Source organism: Phyllobates terribilis, unplaced genomic scaffold (assembly GCF_046119375.1).
Source record: "Phyllobates terribilis strain yellow unplaced genomic scaffold, ASM4611937v1 Scaffold_7__3_contigs__length_470593459, whole genome shotgun sequence".
In the NCBI taxonomy this organism is placed as follows: Eukaryota; Metazoa; Chordata; class Amphibia; order Anura; family Dendrobatidae; genus Phyllobates; species Phyllobates terribilis.
This window is the reverse complement of record NW_027362767.1, coordinates 429,758,377-429,779,950: the sequence shown is the minus strand read 5'-3', so window position 1 is coordinate 429,779,950 and position 21,574 is coordinate 429,758,377. Positions and strand designations below refer to the sequence as shown.

Sequence of the window (21,574 nt, the reverse complement as noted above, 5' to 3'; positions counted from 1 at the left end):
GAGAGGAGCACACAGGCTGTTGTGTGAGGCAAGCTAGGCCTCCAGCAGCCCTGAAGCCTGGTGAGGGCCCCGTGCGTGGCCGAAGGCGAGTGGAAGAAAGGAGTGATCAAGGGGGCAGAGGAGCATATCAGGCTCACACCAGTATATACACCGGGTCCGAGCCTACAGGGACCCTTTACACCCAGTAGGGATAACCGGAATCCCAGGAGGACTACAAGTCCCTGGCAAACCTGAAGCTAGACACATACAGGACCAGGAACCACGAAGGCCTCGACGTCCAGGGAAAGTGGTTACCAACCGGAGGTCCTATTTCAGAGCAACAGGTGGAGCAGAAAAAGCAAGACACATAAGCTAGGCCCAGTTGTAGGCTGGCCAGGAGCTTACACAGAGGCAGACACGTATCAGGAGGCCTTATATGCGCTCCCTGTGGAGAGGTCCAAAAGTGCGCCCTTCACCTGGAGTACCCTGGACCATATCTACCAGCTGTACCAGTAAAGGTAACGAAGCAAAACCCCCTGTCTCTGTCCGTTACTCCAGCTGCGCCAATTACCTGCACTACAACGCCCAGCACACCATTCCACCATCTATCTATCTACACTGCCCTGAGGCCTGCTCCACCTGTGGGGAGCTGTACCATCTTTAGCTGCCTTGTCACCTGCCTCAGTGGACTGCCGAAGCGCTGGTGACCATCACCAGACACCACAGGTGGTGTCACGAATTTCTACGAACTTTATTAGTAATCGCTACCCCTTTTGTGCACTGTCCGCCCTGGGCCAGCCACCGTGATAGAGATATACTGTCCCCAAACAGTAAGGCCCACGGGGGCGCGACACAAGTCTGTGGCGGGCTCCGTGTCTTCAGAAAATGTCAGCGGAGTCCACGCACTTCCCATTGTTTTCACTGCAGTGGACTACAGGAAAATGTCCGCTGGAGGAGGCGCATACGTAGATTGAAATCTCGGGAGCCGAGATCTCAATCTGCGCATGCGCTGCCTCCTGCTGCAGTCTCGCACCACTGAGCATCCCCTCCTCCCAGTTCGGGGCCCGCAGCATCGCCCCATTCCTGCCGCCACCAGCTTCCTGCAGCAGCAGCAGCCCTTCCTGCAGGGACCCCACTCCACCGCAGGTCCCACCCCCCCCCGGTAAACTATATTCGGATTATAACATGCACCCCCATTTCCCCCCCACATTTTGGGGGAAAAAGTGTGCCTTATAATCCGAAAAATACAGTATTCTATCCACACATATATTTATCTATAGAAAATAATAATGGATGATACTAAGGGACTTGACTATCACTAGGCTTCATAATACACACTGCATACATTTTTAGAGGGGTTGTCCACTACTGCATGGCCCCAGCTTAATCAATTCAGGACAGCAATTAAAATAAAACATTGCACACTCGCCTCCTGCAGTGATATCATTCCAGTGATGTATTCGCCGCAGTTCCCGTCAGCGATGTGACTTCTTGTGTCAGGTTCCGGCTGTAGTAGTGGACAACCGCTTTAAACAGATCTCTTAGGCCTGATGAGGCTGGTGTGCTTACTCTGAAAATCCATGTTGGGAAGGTTGAATAATCCTTTTAGAAAGTTTAAATTCAGTCTCCACCCATGTAGCCTGATTGACAGCTCTTCAGTGTCCCTCCTCTCTGCTGCTGAGATCTCACACTGCCCAGTACAAGCTGCAGCTGTCAGGCTGGGTCGGTAGAAACTGAACATACTTAGGCTCAGGAGTCCTCTCGCTCTTTATCTGGACTCATGCACAAAGGATATAGTTCAGCTATGCCTGGATATTTTCATTTTGCCACCTCCGGTGTCTGATACTTGGTCATTGTTGTTCCCGTCTCAGTCATTCATGTCCTTTTAATAGTGAACATAAATTTGGAAAATCCTCATATTTTGGTGGATGAAAAAAATGATTTTTCTTTCATGGGACATAAACCTCCACTACAAATGTCTAGTACTCGCCTCACCCCATTGAGAACACGAGTATGCTCGTCTGAACTGAGCTTACATGTACGGTATATGGAAAAATAGGGTGGAATAATGGTCATTAAAACATGCGTTCGGCCATCAGCTATTATAGGTGTAAGGAAACCTTTACTCCATATCCCGCTGCCATAGTAGCAGATTTCTGTAATGTAAGAGTTGAGTATAAAGACTTAAGTTTCTGAAGCCGGAATCCTCGGCGCCTCTTGCTCTTACTTGGCCCCAACATGTGATGAATCGCATTGTGTAAAACAAAGTCATTCATAAACCTCATTCTGTGGATGAAACTTTTATTTCCCCTCAGTAAATCGCCCCCTTTTGTCACAGCACAGCTTCTTATTTTATGGTTTATTTGCTCTATTCCCAAAGCCACAGACTGGTAATTGGTTTGTGTGGGATCCGCCGTATCCTCTGGGGAAGATCAGTGCTGATAAATATGGCTGAGACTTAGAGAAGAAGGAATCCATGAGACAATGCGAGGAGCAGAGAACGTCCGTGACTTGTGCCGTCCGTGGCTATAATGACGCTCAGCGCAGGTTTGTGCACTTGGCAGCGGCCTTAGGTTTATTCTACGCCGATGTGAGATTATTCTTTCATTTCTTTCCCTTACGTTCCTTAGACATAGAGATACTTTACGCTGCATTAAAAAAAGTTGCATTTGAAATCTAATCGCTCTACAGTAGCTGCGTTTTGAGCCATTTAACCCCTTTACGCCACTTATTTTTTGAGGTTTTTTGTTTTGTTTTTTTTTCGTTTAGTGGGTCATTCCAAAAGCCATACATTTTGTATCTTCTTTTATTTCTTTTAAGTTAATTCTGTTTTTTACAGTTTCACTGAACAATAGATGGCAAAGGCCACTAAATCATTCCCTACCAGCAAGAGCCCTGGGCCAGATGGATTCAGATAATAGATTTTATAAGATGGTTATTACTATTTTTAGCAGTAATATCTCAGAAGACTCCCCCTTTGCCCCCCCAAGTACTTGAGGCTCACATAACAGTTTTATCAAAACCTGGAGAAGAACCAAACGCCTGCCCTAATTTTCGTCCAATATCATTAATTAATGTAGATGTCAAAATATTCTTTAAACTAATTGTAACACGGCTTACCATCAATTGTTAGCAATGATCATGTTTGCCTCTCTAAGGGTAGAGAAGCTCATGATAATACAAAGAAAACGTTTATTTCACATGCAAAAAAAAACAGGGGATCCCAATGTGCCTTGTTTGTGTCGACGCTAAAAATGCATTCGACAGAGTGCATTGGACTTTCTTGACGAGCACCCTACGACAAATTGGGATGGGCCCTTTCTTGCTATCTTGTTTGTACGAGGAACGTCAAAGCCTAGGTTACGTTTTAAAATATTGTGTTGTCCCAAGAATAAAGGGGGCACTAGTCTGCCTGATCTAAAAAAAAAAATACCATCAGTCTTCAATTCTTATGAGAGCAGTGGACTGGTTCAGGTCTGTGGAACATAAGCAATGGGTGAAACTGGAAGGGGAACACCCACATCTCTACCTTGGAATCGACAAAATACATGTACAAACTAAACAATTACCAATACTCAACACTTTTTGCAAACATGGGAGCAAGTCTTAATCTCATAATCTATATCACGTAGGTTGGGTCCATTAACGCCCTTGTTTGATAACCCAGATTTCCCCCCTGCTTCAAGTGCAGACTCATTTCTAATCTGGGACAGATCTGCGGGGGTTAGATTGAGACATGTTCTCATGGGATCAGGTTCTTTTCCTTCCTTTACAGAACTTGGTGGCTCTTGTCTAGGTAGGCGTCTATCTTGGCTGATTTATTTCCAGCTTATTTATAAATTCTCACATATCTCTGACTAGTATAAAGGATGCACTCACTCCGTTTGAAACCTTAATCACTCAAGTAGGTCTTTCTACTAAACTTCTATGTCGTATCTACAAAGCAACCCAAAAGGACACTTGCAATGACTCACTACCCTTTACTGGGGCTTAGGAGAAGGAATTGGGTAGTCAATTTTTGGGAGTGTATGAATGCTTTTTTTTTTGCCAATCCTCCTCTGAAATGCATCTATTAGTTGCCTTGCTCAGGAGAAAAACTATAAGATTCTACCTAGATGGTACCGTTGTCCCACTGAGCTACATAAGATCTTCCCCTCTTTGTTGGACTTGTGCTGGCAGTGTAGTCGGGTCTATGCTACATGTATGGTGGGTTGTGGGTTTGTGGGTTATGGAATTAAATTTTCTCACTGATAGCAGAGTCTTACCCTCCCCCAACATAGGCCTACTTTCAATTTCTCCGGATTCGATCTCCAAGTCAAAGAAAGATATCCTCAGGCACATTCTGACAGCTGTTAAGTCAATTATTCTACGTCACTGGAAATCCACAAAATCTCCCACTTTGGGTGAATGGGTGGAAGGGGTCAACAATATTAGGAAAATAGAAAACATGATTACACATAACAATCGCCTCCAAGCTCTTCATCGCCAACGGACATGTTGATATTATTCAGGGAGGGGAATTACCGGGCAATCTGGTTGTCAGACAATAATACTTAAAACAGAATGTTGTGGTAGATATGGTCCCTGAAGTGCTGGTTTCAGTGAATCGTGGGGGGTTTTTTTTGTTCCCCCTACCTTTTTTTCTTTCCCATTCTTTCTCTTTCCGCCCTCATTTCTTCTTTACATTCCTCTAGCACACACATAATTATTTGGTTCATGTAAGAGAATATATCACCTCATCAAGCTGGTTATACTTACAGTTATATGAAAAAGTTTGGGCACCCCTATTAATCTTAAGCTTAATGTTTTATAAAAATTGGTGTTTTTGCAACAGCTATTTCAGTTTGATATATGTAATAACTGTTGGACACAGTAATGTTTCTGCCTTGAAATGAGGTTTATTGTACTAACAGAAAATGTACAATCTGCATTCAAATAAATTTGACATGTGCATAAGTATGGGCACCTCACCAGAAAAGTGACATTAATATTTAGTAGATCCTCCTTTTGCAAAAATAACAGCCTCTAGTCGCTTCCTGTAGCTTTTAATGAGTTCCTGGATCCTAGATGAAGGTATTTTTGACCATTCCTCTTTACAAAACAATTCCAGTTCAGTTAAGTTTGATGGTCGCCGAGCATGGACAGCCCTCTTCAAATGATCCCACAGATGTTCAATGATATTCAGGTCTGGAGACTGGGATGGCCATTCCAGAACATTGTAACTGTTCCTCTGCATGAATGCCTGAGTAGATTTGGAGCTGTGCTTTGGATCATTGTCTTGCTGAAAGATCCAGCCCCTGCGTAACTTCAACTTTGCCACTGATTCTTGAACATTATTGTCAAGAATCTGCTGATACTGAGTGGAATCCATGCGTCCCACAACTTTAACAAGATTCCCGGTGCCGGCATTGGCCACACAACCCAAAAGCATGATGGAACCTCCACCAAATTTTACTGTGGGTAGCAAGTGTTTTTCTTGGAATGCTGTGTTTTTTTGCCGCCATGCATAACGCCTTTTTGTATGACCAAACAACTCAATCTTGGTTTCATCAGTCCACAGGACCTTCTTCCAAAAAGGAATTGGCTTCTCCAAATGTGCTTTTGCATACCTCAGCCGACTCTGTTTGTGGCGTGCTTGCAGAAACGGCTTCTTTCGCATCACTCTCCCATACAGCTTCTCCTTGTGCAAAGTGCGTTGTATAGTTGACCGATGCACAGTGACACCATCTGCAGCAAGTTGATGCTGCAGCTCTCTGGAGGTGTTCTGAGGATTGTCCTTGACTGATCTCACCATTCTTCTTCTCTGCCTTTCTGATGTTTTTCTTGGCCTGCCACTTCTGGCCTTAACAAGAACTGTCCCTGTGTTCTTCCATTTCCTTACTATGTTCCTCACAGTGGAAACTGACAGGTTAAATCTCTGAGGCAGCTTTTTGTATCCTTCCCCTAAACAACTATGTTGAATAAGCTTTGTTTTCAGATCATTTGACAGTTGTTTTGAGGAGCCCATGATGCCACTCTTCAGAGGAGATTCAAACAGGAGAACAACTTGCAAGTGGCCACTTTAAGTAGCTTTTCTCATGATTGCATACACCTGGCTATGAAGTTCAAAGCTCAATGAGGTTACAAAACCAAAAAAAGGGCTTTAGTAAGTCAGTAAAAAGTAGGTAGGAGTATTTAAAACAAGAAAATGATAAGGGTGCCCATACTTATGCACCTGTCAAATTTTGTTTGAATGCAGATTGCACATTTTCTGTTAGTACAATAAACCTCATTTCAAGGCAGAAACATTACTGTGTCCAACAGTTATTACATATATCAAACTGAAATAGCTGTTGCAAAAACACCAATTTTTATAAAACATTAAGCTTAAGATTAATAGGGGTGCCCAGACTTTTTCATATAACTGTATATTCTAATGTTTAACTATAACTTAATATTAACAACCATCAACTTTTTTATTCTTATTGAATGTAATTGGAATGTTCTATTTTAATATCAATGTTGTTAAAACCCAATAAAAATATTTAAAGTAAAAAAAAAAAAATCTGTTTTCCAGGTCAGTACAAATATGACAAAAGCAAATAACTTTATTTTTTTGTTTTATGGGAAAAAAAAGTCATCTTAGTGTAGTCGTATTTGAAGTCAACTTTTTCCTTCTTCTATGAAAGTAGCAGTATGTGGGCTTTGGGCTTTTTTTTTTCGCAGAAGTAGATTTGTTTGGGGTTAGGTCTAATTTTGGTTTTACACATTTTTTTAGGGGGGTTGCAAAAAAAACAAACAAAAACAAATCAAAATTTCAGCCAATGTTTTTTACATTACTTCCCTCTACTCATCATACAGGAAAAATAAAAAGTTAAGTTTTGAACTGGTTTTCTTTATTTGATACAGTTGTGGCAGCACCAAATCCATATTTTATTGGGAACAAATTAAATAAAAATATTTTTTTTAAGGGCGGGGACTTTATTAATCTTTTATATAACCTAGTGTGATTTTTCTTTTAAACAAGGGGTCCTATGTGCAAATGTAACATCACCTAGAATAAAGTTTTGAGTTGAAAACTGTTTGATTTCAGTTTGTAATAACCTGCTAATGCTTATAACTTCAAAAATGACCATTTTTTTGTTCTTTATTAAAATGAAAAGGTTGAAAACTCTGCTGTGCATAATAATTTGGAACATGCATTTTGAGTGCAGTTTGAGTTTTTTATTTTTTTAAAAATATACTGTTATCATAGGCAGTTTGTACAAAAAACTTTCAATTGTACTCTAATAGTTATTTGACTGGAAAATTACAATGACTGCAATTCATATAGGTAATTTGGGAAAATCTGAGAAAATATTATTTGCATAATAATTTGGAACACATTGTACATAATACATTATTATTCCAAATCATCATTGCCTGGCAGTGGCACACTGTTAGAACCTTCTGTCTGAGATGATTTAGTGAATCCTGCTTTGAGCAGGGGGTTGGACCAGATGACCCAGGAGGTCCCCTCCAACTCTACCATTCTATGATTCTATGATTCCTGTTTTGTTTTTTTCATCTTGTGTTTTGCGGTCACGTGACCATCTGCCTTTATATTCTAGCTCCGCCCTTTTGGCTGTGCTAGACTTCAGTGTTTGACTGTTTCTCTAGCCAGGTGCTTCGGTGCCTTTCTCTGTCAGTTCGTTTGGTCCTTCTGGGACCTCTAGTACCTTTTTGTCAGTTTGTCTTTTTGTATTCTGCAACAACTTCTCTGTTTAGGAGGTGTCCCATTTTTGTCCCAGTCTTTAGTTCTTTTAGGGACCCCTCCCCTTATGCTATAGGTCTTCGTTCAGACTAGCCGAGGACTAAGACGGGTCTGTTCGCTAGGAACAGGCAGCCCGCTACATCGTAGGGATTCAGCTTAGTCTTACTGTAGGGACAGCTTTCCCCTATCTTTCATTAGTACATGTTACAGATCATAACACACAGTCTTACAGACAGAGATGTATTGGTCTCCGTTGCCATAATGCCATTAGCTATTAGTACAAGCATCAGGATTGTGCATAATACGGTAATCCAATGAGTAGATGTCCCCGGAATATCGCTCTATGGTGGTCAAGAAAAATTCAGGGTCATAACTGAGTTCCCTGTATAACACAATGCAGGGAAGCATTTTAGGTTTAATGATCTGTTTAAGAACCAGGCATATATAGATGAACACTACTCAAGGAACAAAGCAGTGGTCTACAATCTGTGACTCTGCAATTGCTGGTAAAATACCACTCCCGATATGACTTGATGGCTGCAGGCTGTCGGGATATGGCAGGAGTCTTAGTTTCCCAACAGCTGGAGAGCCACAGATTAAAGACCACTGCTTTGCACTATAGTTTCAAACTCTCTGATATTTGGGAGGACCTTCATCAGAGTTCATCCCGATCTTCCCAACTAATAAATAACATTTTGAAACTAAATACTAATTTGCCCCTAACTGTAGCGCCTCAGGTTGAAGACCACTGGCTCAATGGGATGTGCGATGACAAAGAAAGAGTAAAGGGACCCATACACATTAGAAGAAATTTGACCAAACCGGCAATCATCTGATGTGATCCGGGGAGTTGGAATTTTATTTTTTTTGTTTTTATTGGAGATTAACCACCCCCAGAAGTGTTGGGCGGTGACTTTTTCCTCTAACTTTGTTGAAAACACATGACCTCTCAGTCGAGTACCCGTGTATGGGGGATGAAGGAGAGGTGGTTGTCAGCTGAACGTTCATCCAACGGCCATCTCTTGTGTACGGCCAGTTTAAGCCCTTGATAAGCATCAGTAGTAAAATGGGCTGCATCTGTAATTTTAGTCTATACGGCTTCCTTTGCTTTCAGCAATTTCAGTAGTGTTTTTTTTTTTTTTTACACCATAAATATTCTTCTGAATTTTTTTAGGTTGAGTGGATAATTCATGGAACCCTTCCCAGTTTAATGGAAGAAAAGAATAACACAGATCTGGCTCTACAAGGAACATATATTTGTAGACATTCATCTCAGGAAACATTCACTAACCAATTCCATGATCTGTGGATTATGAAGCCCCTCAGAGCTGCTCCATACAGAGAATTTGCTCCAATCTTCAAGTATCTGAATCCTTTTTTTAGTTTTGTTCTCTTTATAAGTTTTTCCATATCACTTAATCTTCCATGACTGATTAGCATCTAGATGTCTCACACTCATGATTGTTAGAACTTGAAGACCATGCTGTTGTCTTATTGCCTCCGCAGCCTTTTTCATATGGTCTTCGCTGGCTATCCACGACAATGGAATATCAGAAAGGGCACAATCTTCCTGTTTCGTGAAGACACAAGATCTCATCTGTTGTCTCGGTCTTGAGGTCTTCAATATAAAACTATGGATCTAAAGAATCAAACCTTGATTAGTTTTACTCTACTGGGCCTCTCGGAGAAGCCATATCTCCGACTGCCTCTTTTCTATTTTTTTTTGGGAGCCTACATTCTCTGTATTATGGGTAATATGCTAATCCTTATGCTCATCTCAACGCAGTCTCAACTCCACACCCCAATGTACTTCCTGTTGGGGAACCTTTCCTTTGTAGATGTTTGCTTGACATCCATCACCGTTCCCCGAGCAATTTCCAGCCTCCTCTTCCAGGAATTGTCCATCTCGTTTCATGGTTGTTTCGCTCAGCTCTTCCTGTTCCACATGGTGGGCAACATGGACAGTTTTTTACTGGCCATCATGGCTTTAGACAGATATGCTGCAGTCTGCCAGCCTCTGCATTACACAGCTATCATGAGTAAGAGGACATGCATGAGCCTAGTGACCTCCTCATGGGTTATAGTTAGCCTTCACTCAACTCTGTTCACCGCCATGACATCTACTCTTTCCTACTGCAGTTGGGTCATCCACCATTACTTCTGCGATGTCCCAGCCATGCTGTTACTCTCCTGCACAGACACATCTGCTCAACAGATGGTTGTCTTTCTTGAAGGCTCACTAATAGTCATGGGACCCATGTTATTTATCTTGGGTTCCTACGTTCTCATCATTAGAGCTGTGCTAAAACTGCGTACTTCCAAAGGCCGCCAACGAACCTTCTCAACTTGTTCCTCACACCTAACTGTCGTCATCTTCTTCTACAGCTCCGTTATCTTCATGTACTTTCGCCCAAGTTCCCTCTATTCTGCAACCTATGATCGGGTAATAAGCGTGGTTTACAGCATCATCACTCCAATGCTCAACCCATTTATATATACCTTGAGGAACAAGGAGGTGAAAAATGCTGTGAAGAAGGTTATACAATATGGCCAGAAATATGGTCAGAAATGGGCGAAAGAAGTAGAAGATGAGGACTAGGAATACTGTTTTTTTTTGATCAACTAATTATTACTATTGACCTCAAAATTTAATCCCAAAGTATTTTTAGTATTTATGTCAGTGAAATGAAGGATTCAATTAATCAGTGTCGATTCTAAAAGTCTAAAACCACCATGGGGATGTGTTAAACTAAAAGTAGTCTATGTAGTAGCTACTGTACTATAGTGTTAGCATCTTTGGGAGTTATACCTGTTCTTTTTGCTTCCTTATCTCAGAAAACATGTCCCTGGTACTTTAGGTTCTGTGCACTTTAGAAATAAATCTCTTGTATTGATTGGTCTTACTTGTCTTGTGTATGATATAAATTGCCTTTTGGAGAAAAATACTCTTAATTTATGGATGTTCTGAAAACTCCTATATATAAAATACATACTTATAGGTTCCCATCTTCCTTTCTTCGGGATTGCAAAACCAAAGAGGCTTCTGGCCTCCTGAAGATTAACAGTTTGAGGCAGTGGTATAGTCATGCCGCTGGCCTGAACAGAGTGCTCTTCCATGCAGCTTACAAAGGCAGCTTTACATCTGCAGCTTGGGAGGAACACAGGGGGACTGAGGCTGATCCAATCCAGCGTTCTGGCCAGCTTCAGGAGCTAAAGCATAGAATCTGCTAGTGGCGGCATCTCCTTACCTGGGTATACAGCCACTCAGACTGCTAGGTGGTCGATAACCTAGGCAATGAGATGTATTCCATCCATAATCTGTCTCCTCCGTTTATCTGCGAACTAATCTCCCAATATCTTTCCTCACGTAATCTCTTGTCCTCCCAAGACCTTCTTGTCTGCCCCACATTCGCATGTTCCTCACTCAATCGCTTCTAAGACTTCTCCCAAGTATCCCCCATCCTCTGGAATTCTGTGCCCCAACATGTCCGATTATTCTCCACATTCAGACCTTTCAGATGGGACTTGAAAACCTCTCTCTTCCAGAAAGTTTACAGCCTGCATTGACCACGCTGCCACCTCACCACCACCGGAGCTGCCACAACGCCCTTAGCTTAACCTACTATCTCATTCTCCATTATCCTCTAGACTGTAAGCCTGCAAGGGCAGGCCCTCACCCCTCTGTACCAGTCTGTCATTGTTAGTTTGTTCATTGTAATCTATATTTGTATTCTGCCTGTAACAAAATTGTATCAAAAAAAGATATCTAGAAGGGAAAATTGGAAGTGTACATGTAACCCTTAAAATTCATATTAATTATTATTATTGAATTAAAAGCACCTCCTTGAAAAAAAATCCTTGTGCAAGTGATGAGAAAAATACAGAGAGTCTGAAAGTTCAGTTTAAACAGATATTCAGCAGTCTGTATTTCTTCTTCAGACTACCGATACGTGTTGATTCCATAGGCCGACACTTATTTGTCTCTTCTCCTTATAAATATCCATGCATGTTTTATGATATACCACAAATCAGTTGTATGAAGAACTGTGTCATTCATATAGAGCTAAAAACAGACGCGTTTCGTGGACGTCCCGTCCACTTCATCAAGTGCATATGACGCACCCCCTGGGCCATGTTCAAGGGACACCCGGAGCCGGATCTGGATAGGGGTAGTAGTCCGTGTGGCGGTGACCCGGTCCGTGCCCAGGGTGGTCAAACTAAGTGTGTGGCAGTCTTTTGTAGATGTTGTTTAAGTGTCGACTACGCCACCCGTTGATTGCGGCTAGGAGGCCGCCGCTGCAGAGCAGACCGCTGAGGCCGGTGGTAGGATTGTGCAGCAAGGATGGTATAACCCCCAACGGGAGGGGTATGGCCTCAGGGCAGCAGATGTGGAAGATGGTGGTTGTGATGGTGCAGCAAGGAAGCTCAGAGACATGCGATGCAGTTTCAGGGTTTTTACTCACTGGTGTTGTTCCGGTCACTCCGGCCTTGAGTGACCACCCGAGCCGTGCTGCGTCCACCAGGTGTGGGACTCGGCCAACTCCCAGGCAGTCCAGAGCGTGGTCCTGAGCTCCCCTCTCTTCCTTCCTACTGGCCGTTCCCACCAGGGATCCACCTTTGTCCGGCTCCCTCGGGCCTCTTGGTGGCAAAACCTTCTCTGGCTTTCCTGACCCTACTCGTGGTGTGCCTTCCTGGTGGATGTGGTGAGGGTCGCGCCAAAACTTGACCACGACCTCCGGTTCCTGGCTGAGGATCATTAGCCTCCACCAGTTTGGGTTCCGGTACCCTTTTCTGCCAACCCTTCACCCTTTTGGTTTACTTCTGGGATCTCAGGGTTCCCTCTTGTCTTGCGTCTCTGGGCCTCTCTTCCTCCTCCTCTCCACTACAGGCCTGGCCCTGGAGCTGGGCCCAGCCGGAGCCACAGCTCCCTGTCAGCCCTCCTGGCTGAACTCTCCCTCTGACTCTCTCAGCTCTGCTCTCCCTGTCTCTAGATGGTGCCCACCATATATACTCCCTCTATGTGTGAGCCCAGGTGACTAGCACCCAATGGGCTCCTACCTCTATGCCCAGAGTCCCTCCCCTATCTGCCCCTACACTACTGGGATGTTCCTCCCCCCCTCCCACTCCAGCCAGGGACAGACGCTGTCGTACCTGCACATCTATCTGGTGGGAGTACCGTTGTTCTGTCCCCCGGAAATGGGATGAGTGTAGTGCATGCAGCTAGCTGAGCTCAGTCCCACACTCCATCCTTACCCGGGAGTGGAATACCACACCTCTGGCTTGAGGTGCAATACCCCTGTAGCAGCCGAGTCCTCGGGGTGCTACACATAACATCTCTTAAGCTAACAGCAGAGAACACATGGAAAGTGAAAAAAAAACTGGCGCCAGAGCACCAGCAACCATTTTCATTTAAAACTTAAACCTTTACATATTCCTTAAAGTGTCTATTAGCGTCATTAAGAGAACAATTATAAAAAAAGTAATTAGAATTGTATAAAATTGAAATAAAAATTGAAACGTCTCCTACATAAGTTCCATGATGTAAAAATAAAAATAAAAATAAATATTTTTACATCACGGAACTTATGTAGGAGACGTTTCAATTTTTATTTCAATTTTATACAATTCTAATTACTTTTTTATAATTGTTCTCTTAATGACGCTAATAGACACACTTTTTTAAGGAATATGTAAAGGTTTAAGTTTTAAATGAAAACGGTTGCTGGTGCTTTGGCTCCAGGTTTTTTTTTCACTTTTCGTGGTATATACGTTCTCTGCTGTTAACATTTCTTAAGCTATGCACTTGATGAAGTGGACGGGACGTCCACGAAACGCGTCTGTTTTTAGCTTGTCAAAAGAATAAATCCACAACACAAGTACTGGATTCTGTATCATCTGTTCTAACGGAGGAGCGGGGAACTACTGACATCTTTTATCTTTCCTTTATATTGCTAACCACCAAAGGGCTTATGAGCATCCACCTGTAGGAACATGAATCCAGGCCTCCTGATGAACCTGTATAAGGAGAAACGCGTCGAGACAGAGGCATAGATCTGATTTGCTCAAACTCCCCTCAGAGCATAGTAGCTCTATGTTTGGCCTAAGTTCCCAATTATCAGTGGTCTAACTAGAGATATACAGGGAAAGTTAGGGAGAGCCGCTGTAGAGTGGGGGCACCAAAACCTTGTATATCTAGGATGCCAACCTCCGCTGTCAGGCAGGGCAAGTCTAAGGAATATCCTAGGGTCTCATAGGTGCCTATGTGGTATGACCTGGGACTTACCTGTTGTTCCATAGCGATATCAGTACACCTGTCCCGCTCTATATGAATCACATAGTTCTTCATACAACTGATTTGTGGTATATTATAAAACATGCATGGATATTTATAAGGAGAAGAGACAAATAAGTGTCGGCCTATGGAATCAACACATATCGGTAGTCTGAAGAAGAAATACAGACTGCTGAATGTCTATTTAAACTGAACTTTCAGACTTTCTGTGTTTTTCTCATCACTTGCACAAGGTTTTTTTTTCCCAATGTATTGTTTTTAATTCAGTAATAACAAATATGAATTTTAAGAGTTATATTTTGTCTGTAACACCTTCTCATATACAGCACCATGAAATCAATGGTGCTCTAACATAAATAATAATGTACACAATGGAATAAAAAAATCCCTTCATTCTGCCGAATGGAGAATATGTTTAAGGCTGCGTGCCCACTATGCGTTTTTCAAGCGTTTTTGCCGCGGAATTTCGCAGCGAAAACGCTTAAAAGCCGCTTGGTAATACGTGCCCCATGGTCCCCAATGATAATCCGCATGTGCTGTGCACGTGCTGCGGAAATTTCTGCTGTGGATTATCATTGCGGAAAAATACGCAGCATGTCCATTAATTTTGCGGACACGCAGCGTAATTGCCGCCATTGACTTGCATTGAATCGCTTAATATCTGCGTGACTACATGTGCACATGCGGATATTAAGCGATTCAATGTGCGGATGGTACCCGGGTCTGGAGAAGAGGAGACTCTCCTCCAGACCCGGGTACCATAGTACCTGTTAAAAAATAGAATAAAAAATATACATTATACTCACCTTCTGATGGCCCGCGGTCTCCTGTATGGTGCATCCTGGCTCCCCGGCAGCTTGCGATGGTCTAAAAGGACCTTCCATGACATCATTTAGTCATGTGACAGGTCAAGCGACCGCTGATGTCGGCAATCGTGTGACCTGTCACATGACTAAATGACGTCATGAAAGGTCCTTTTTTCACCACCGCGAGCCGTACAAGAGACCTGACGCACCGGAGAAAAGACGGGGGGGCATCAGAAGGTAAGTATAATGTTTATTTTTTATTTTTTACCACTTTTATTCTTTTTTTCAACTATTAACTTGGTCACGCTATATAAATCCATGCCGATTGCATGGATTTATATAGTGTGACCAAGTTGTCAAGCACTTTCCAAGTGATGCTAAAACCGCTTGGAAAAGCGCTTGACCCGCATGCAGAAATGCATGCAAAGACGCTTGACAAATGCTTCTACCTGGCAGGAAAAACGCATGTAAAATCCGCATGCGTTTTTCCTGCCATGGAGATGCGGAAAAAATCTGCAGCATTTCTGCATCGCGGGCACATAGCCTAATAGGTAAACTTCAAAGTTTAAGAACTTGAGGCAACCTCTTTAAAAAGAATTGTCTTTTATAATTTCAAGCAAATTAAAAGTAGATTAGCCATAGTATCCAACCACAAATTCACCAAGGGAAAGCCATTGGACATAGAATAAGTCAGAGGCTGTCCTGCTGTTGGCTACCGATAGGAAAATGTCAGAGCAGCCAGACCTTCGCTAATCGGATATTGGTGGCATATCTCAGTGATGTGCCACCGATGCCTCCAAGTAAACCTCTTTTTCATACTTGAAGCCTTTAAGATTGTCTTTATTATTCTGGCAAATGTAAATACTCAAAGATGGCCTAATAAAAATGTTACCTGGTCCCAGCAGCGGATCTGTGTTGTAGAGTCACATTTTATCCTATTGCTGGGATGTCTTGATCTAACAAAGTCCTCTTCTTTCCGCCACAGTCCTTATGGATTTCGGCAAAGCTCTCCAAAAACAGTCAATGATGGGTCATCAGGGCAAACCACTCCTGAATGACACAGGTCACCATACCGCTCCTAACGAGCTTCAAGTTGGGTATCTTTTCTTTGTAGAAATTTGTTTTGTGGTCTTTCCTCATGCCAGCTGACCAGTATCTAACGAAAAAGTCAGATTCCCGAGACTCAAAATACAGTGGGGAAAAAAGTATTTAGTCAGCCACAAATTGTGAAAGTTCTCCCGCTTAAAAAGATGAGCGAGGCCTGTAATTGACATCATAGGTCGACCTCAACTATGAGAGACAAAATGAGAAAACAAATCCTGAAAATCACATTGTCTGATTTGGAAAGAAATTTTTTCAAATTTTGGTGGAAAATAAGTATTTGGTCAATTACAAAAGTTCATCTCAATACTTTGTTATACATCCTTTGTTGGCAACGACAGAGGTCAAACGTTTTCTTTAAGTCTTCACAAGGTTGGCACACACTGTTGCTGGTATGTTGGCCCATTCCTCCATGCAGATCTCCTCTAGAGCAGTGATGTTTTGGGGCTGTCGCTGGGCAACACGGACTTTCAACTCCCTCCAAAGGTTTTCTATAAGGTTTAGATCTGGAGACTAGCTAGGCCACTCCAGGACCTTGAAATGCTTCTTATGAAGCTTCTCCTTGGTTGCCCTGGTGGTGTGCTTGGGATCATTGTCATGCTGAAAGACCCAGCCACGTTTCATCTTCAATGCCCTTGCTGATGGAAAGAGGTTTGCACTCAAAATCTCACGATACATGGCCCCATTCATTCTTTCATGTACACGGATCAGTCGTCCTGGTCCCTTGGCAGAGAAACAGCCCCAAAGCATGATGTTGCCACCCCCATGCCTCACAGTAGGTATAGTGTTCTTTGGATGCAACTCAGCATTCTTTCTCTTCCAGACACGATGAGTTATGTTTCTACCAAACAGTTCTACTTTGGTTTCATCTGACCATATGATATTCTCCCAGTACTCTTCTGGATCATCCAAATGCTCTCTTGCAAACTTCAGACGGGCCCAGACATGTAATGGCTTAAGCAGGGGGACACGTCTGGCACTGCAGGATCTGAGTCCCTGGCGGCGTAGTGTTCTACTGATGGTAGCCTGTGTAACGTTGGTCCCAGCTCTCTGCTGGTCATTCATTAGGTCCCCCCATGTGGTTCTGGGATTTTTGCTCACCATTCTTGAGATCATTTTGACCCCACGGGGTGAAATCTTGTGTGGAGCCCCAAATCGAGGGAGATTATCAGTGGTCTTGTATGTCTTCCATTTTCTAATTATTGCTCCCACAGTTGATTTATTCACACCATGCTGCTTGCCTAGTGCATATTCTGTCTTTCCAGCCTGGTGCAGGGCTACAATTTTGTTTCTGGTGTCCTTCGACAGCTCTTTAGTCTTCACCATAGTGGAGTTTGGAGTGTGACTGTTTGAGGTTGAGGACAGGCGTCTTTTATACTGATAATAAGTTCTAACAGGTGCCAGTACTACAGGTAATGAGTGGAGGACAGAGGAGCCAGTACTACAGGTAATGAGTGGAGGACAGAGGAGCCAGTACTACAGGTAATGAGTGGAGGATGGAGGAGCCAGTACTACAGGTAATGAGTGGAGGACAGAGGAGCCAGCACTACAGGTAATGAGTGGAGGACAGAGGAGCCAGCACTACAGGTAATGAGTGGAGGACAGAGGAGCCAGTACTACAGGTAATGAGTGGAGGACAGAGGAGCCAGTACTACAGGTAATGAGTGGAGGATGGAGGAGCCAGTACTACAGGTAATGAGTGGAGGACAGAGGAGCCAGCACTACAGGTAATGAGTGGAGGACAGAGGAGCCAGTACTACAGGTAATGAGTGGAGGACAGAGGAGCCAGTACTACAGGTAATGAGTGGAGGACAGAGGAGCCAGTACTACAGGTAATGAGTGGAGAACAGAGGAGCCAGTACTACAGGTAATGAGCGGAGGACAGAGGAGCCTCTTAAAGAAGAAGTTACAGGTCTGTGAGAGACAGAAATCTTGCTAGTTTGTAATTGACCAAATACTTATTTTCCACCAAAATTTGAAAAAAATTTCTTTCCAAATCAGACAATGTGATTATCAGGATTTGTTTCTCATTTTGTCTCTCATAGTTGAGGTCGACCTATGATGTCAATTACAGGCTTCGCTCATCTTTTTAAGTGGGAGAACTTGCACAATTTGTGGCTGACTAAATACTTTTTTCCCCACTGTACATTTTTATGGGTTAAACAAAATTATAGAAGTAACCCACTTCTTTTGATCTCAGAGCTGTCTGACCCTGTTAGTCCCTTAATGACCGGCCATTTTTCTTTATTGTGTCACTGATACGGCTGTGTGAGGCTTTGTTTCATACCAGATAACCCGTTGAGTGGGTATAGGTTCTTATGGTCATGTGGATACCGAATATAGGTAGTTCTTTTGTTATAGGTACGTAATTAAATGAATTTCATATGGAGAAAAATGTAATTATTTTGGTATTTTTTTGGGAGTAGAGACCTTTTTTAACTTTTTTTTTTAACTCTGATTTTGTAGATGTTTTATACATAATACTAGATTGTATATAGTTTGTCGCCCCATAATTCAGCCAGCAGCTCTGCTATGCTGGCAGAGACCCTGCGATGATATGATCACCAGGATCTACAGACGAATTGGTGATGCCGATGCTTCTGTATACCACATAGCACTTGTTAAGCAATATGTAGCCGGCAAAATGGAAAACAGAAGCAACTATAAACCCCTTTTTATTTTCATCTGAGAAAAACTGATGAAACTATGACCAATCTCTGATGGTCAAAACTAACACTGACCAAACTCGATGACTCTGATTAAAAACATTGATGAAAGTCTGACTGCTTTTTGCATCGAAGAAAAATCACTGATGTCTGAATGAGCCCTCAGATGCCTCGCCAGGAAGTCCCGAGAGACCCCGGAAAAGAGTGGAGAATCTATGGTGTTTAGGAGCAATATAACAGTAAAGAAAACAGTGATATACAGTAGACCTCCTGAGGAAGGAGGGAAGGGGGCGAAACCTGTCTGAATACTGAATCATTTTCCGTTTTGGCCTCAATGTATTTATGGAGCCATAACCTTTCTGTTCTTTTCAATGTGGTTTTTTTTTGTTTGTTTTTTCACATACACTGGTGTTTTGTTCAATTATTTTTATCAAGCGAAACGTGAAAACATTCAATTCCATCATTGTCATTTTTTTTTCTCACATCCTAAATTATGTTTTCATTTTATCTTATGGGTTGTAGTGAAGGGAATATATAATATATGTAATTTTCTATTACTTAAAACTAATTGTATTAATCTTTATTTTTCATGTTTTTTTGACTTTTTAACTAACATTTTTTTTTTTTTTTCATTATAATATTTTGTTACATTTCTTCATAAAGTCTCCAACACCTTCTTGGTCTGCTGCTTTCATTTTAATTTAAATGTATTCATCTTCCTTCTTTTCTGGTCCCTGGATGTTTGAATCTGTAATTGGTTTATGAGGGATATGTTGGGATTCTCCAGGGTTCTCACAGCTGGACGCGGATAGTTGATGAGGGAGATGTTCTGCTCCTCTGGGATTCTGCAGAGAAACTCAGTCATTACCGTAGATTTTAGATAGGGGACTCGGCCTCATATCATGGACGATAGAAGACCGGAATATACATTATATACTCAACGACACAGTGGAATTACATGGTGGATATCGGCTAAGGATCACGTACAGGTAACCGCCAACTCCTCCAGCTCTCCCATATTACCCCTACCTAGGATCTTGGACCAGATACATCATTGCATTTGCACTTTTTTGGGGGGTGTTTTATGCCTGTTTTTCATTTGCACTTAATGCTTCTTTTAATTTTTTTAAAGTAACTTTCTTATATGTTCATCTATTTTATTTCTAGTTCACAATTGTTGCTGAGATTTGAGGTTTCCAGATGTTTTCGGCTGATTCTTCATTTGCAACTTTTCGAGAAGTCGCAATATTTTTGCACAAATGTACACCATCCCTTTTAAGTGATTATTTTATGTATGCCAGTATATTTTTTTTTTTTGCACAATTTTATTGTCAATTTTTTTTTTCTTTTACACTAAACAGTCACAAAAAAAAGTTTAAAGACAAAAGTAAAGTTTTCTTTGCACAAAATTCATAATTTTTTGTGCACTAAAAAACTCTTAAAAATATACTGACAAAAATAAAGAAGATATTTTACGGTGTGCAAAATTCATGAATTGTTTGTGCCATTTTGATTAATTAGATCCCCAAAAAATCACCACAAAATTCTACAGTACAAATAAGCGTCTTTAGAAAATAAACGCAAATGATGAATCGTGTCCGTCATATGTATTTCTTCACTCATCTCAGCCCTAGACATTATACGTTAGGAAATTATACAATCTGTTCTGGAGATTGTGGTTGCGTCTACATACAAGGACAGGACTTGGCGATACAAAAAATATCACATAAATATAATAAATTGGTATAAGAATTCCACCTTAAATAAAATCTCCAATAAATATAAGTCCAAGAGTCATCCTCTTCCTAATTCAGCCACTTGAGGGAAAGTCCAATATATTCTCCATTACAGCTCCAACGCTGACATTCAACTTTTTTGGAAACATGATAAGAAATTTGCTTAGTTCTGCAGCAAAAGAGGAGCGATTGGAGATATGGCAGACACACATGGTCACAAAGGTTTCCTGGAGGGATACGTTTCTGGGATGTTACATAGGTAATCAAAGGTGTGTACCTAATTAAAAGATTTTAACTCTTTAAAAACTTTGCACTTTAATTTTTTCTTCACACTTTTTAAGAGCTTATAACTTAACTCTTTTTTTTATCTTTCTGTTGACATAGTATGAGGGCTCTGTTTTTTTTTGCAAGGTGAGTTGTCGTTTTGAGACAATGTACTGGAAAGTGAGAAAAAAATCTAAGCATAGTGAAAATTGCAAAAAAACAAAACAAAAAAAACCTGCAATTCCACCATTGTTTTTTTTTTATTCTGTTTTATACGTTTTTTTATTCTGTGGTAATAATGACCTGGTGTTATGATGCTCCGGGTCAGCATGTTTCTGGCAACAGCAAGTTAGTACAAATTTTTATTATTTTAGTGGTAAAAGAAAAAATCTGAAATTTGAAAAACTTTTTTCAGTCCTGTATTTTAGAGCTGTGTGAGAGCTTGTTTTTTTGCACCCTAAGCTGCTGATGTCATTGATACCATTTTGAGGTTCATATGACATTTTTGTAGGGGGAAGTGTGGCTACCAAAAAAATAAGAATTCTGTTATATATTTTTTTCTTTACAGCGTTCAACGTACAGTTTAAATAATTTCATATTTTGATAATTTTTGGATATGACCATACCAATTAATTTTGTTTGTTTTTTCATTTTTTGAAAGGCAAAGACATGGTAATTTAAACTTTTATATAGCTTTAATTTCATATATATAATTTTAATTTTTTTAAATTTAATTTATTTATTTTTGAATTTTGACCTTTTTTTAAATTTCCCTTAGGGAACTAGAACCTGTGATCGTCTGATCGCTGATGCAATACACTGCACTACCACACTTTTGCAATATATTGCAAAATCGCCAGTGACTGGGCATCATAGGAGGACTAACATGGTTGTATGTGGACCTTCAGCAGCTATGTAACACAGCCAACATCTGCCCGATACAAAGTCGCCTCAGCTCCTGAGCAAAGTTCATACCTTGCTTGGCAAGCTAAGATAAA

The 21,574-nt window shown here is 41.6% G+C and overlaps 1 protein-coding gene across 1 annotated transcript; it reads left to right on the top strand.

The window, feature by feature from the left end:
- Window positions 1-6,458: 6,458 nt before the first annotated feature.
- LOC141155605 (olfactory receptor 1L4-like) lies at window positions 6,459-10,310 on the top strand. Its single transcript, XM_073642471.1, has 2 exons — window positions 6,459-6,496; window positions 9,374-10,310. Exons 1-2 carry the CDS (start codon window positions 6,459-6,461, stop codon window positions 10,308-10,310), a joined length of 975 nt encoding a protein of 324 aa, XP_073498572.1.
- Window positions 10,311-21,574: the final 11,264 nt, after the last annotated feature.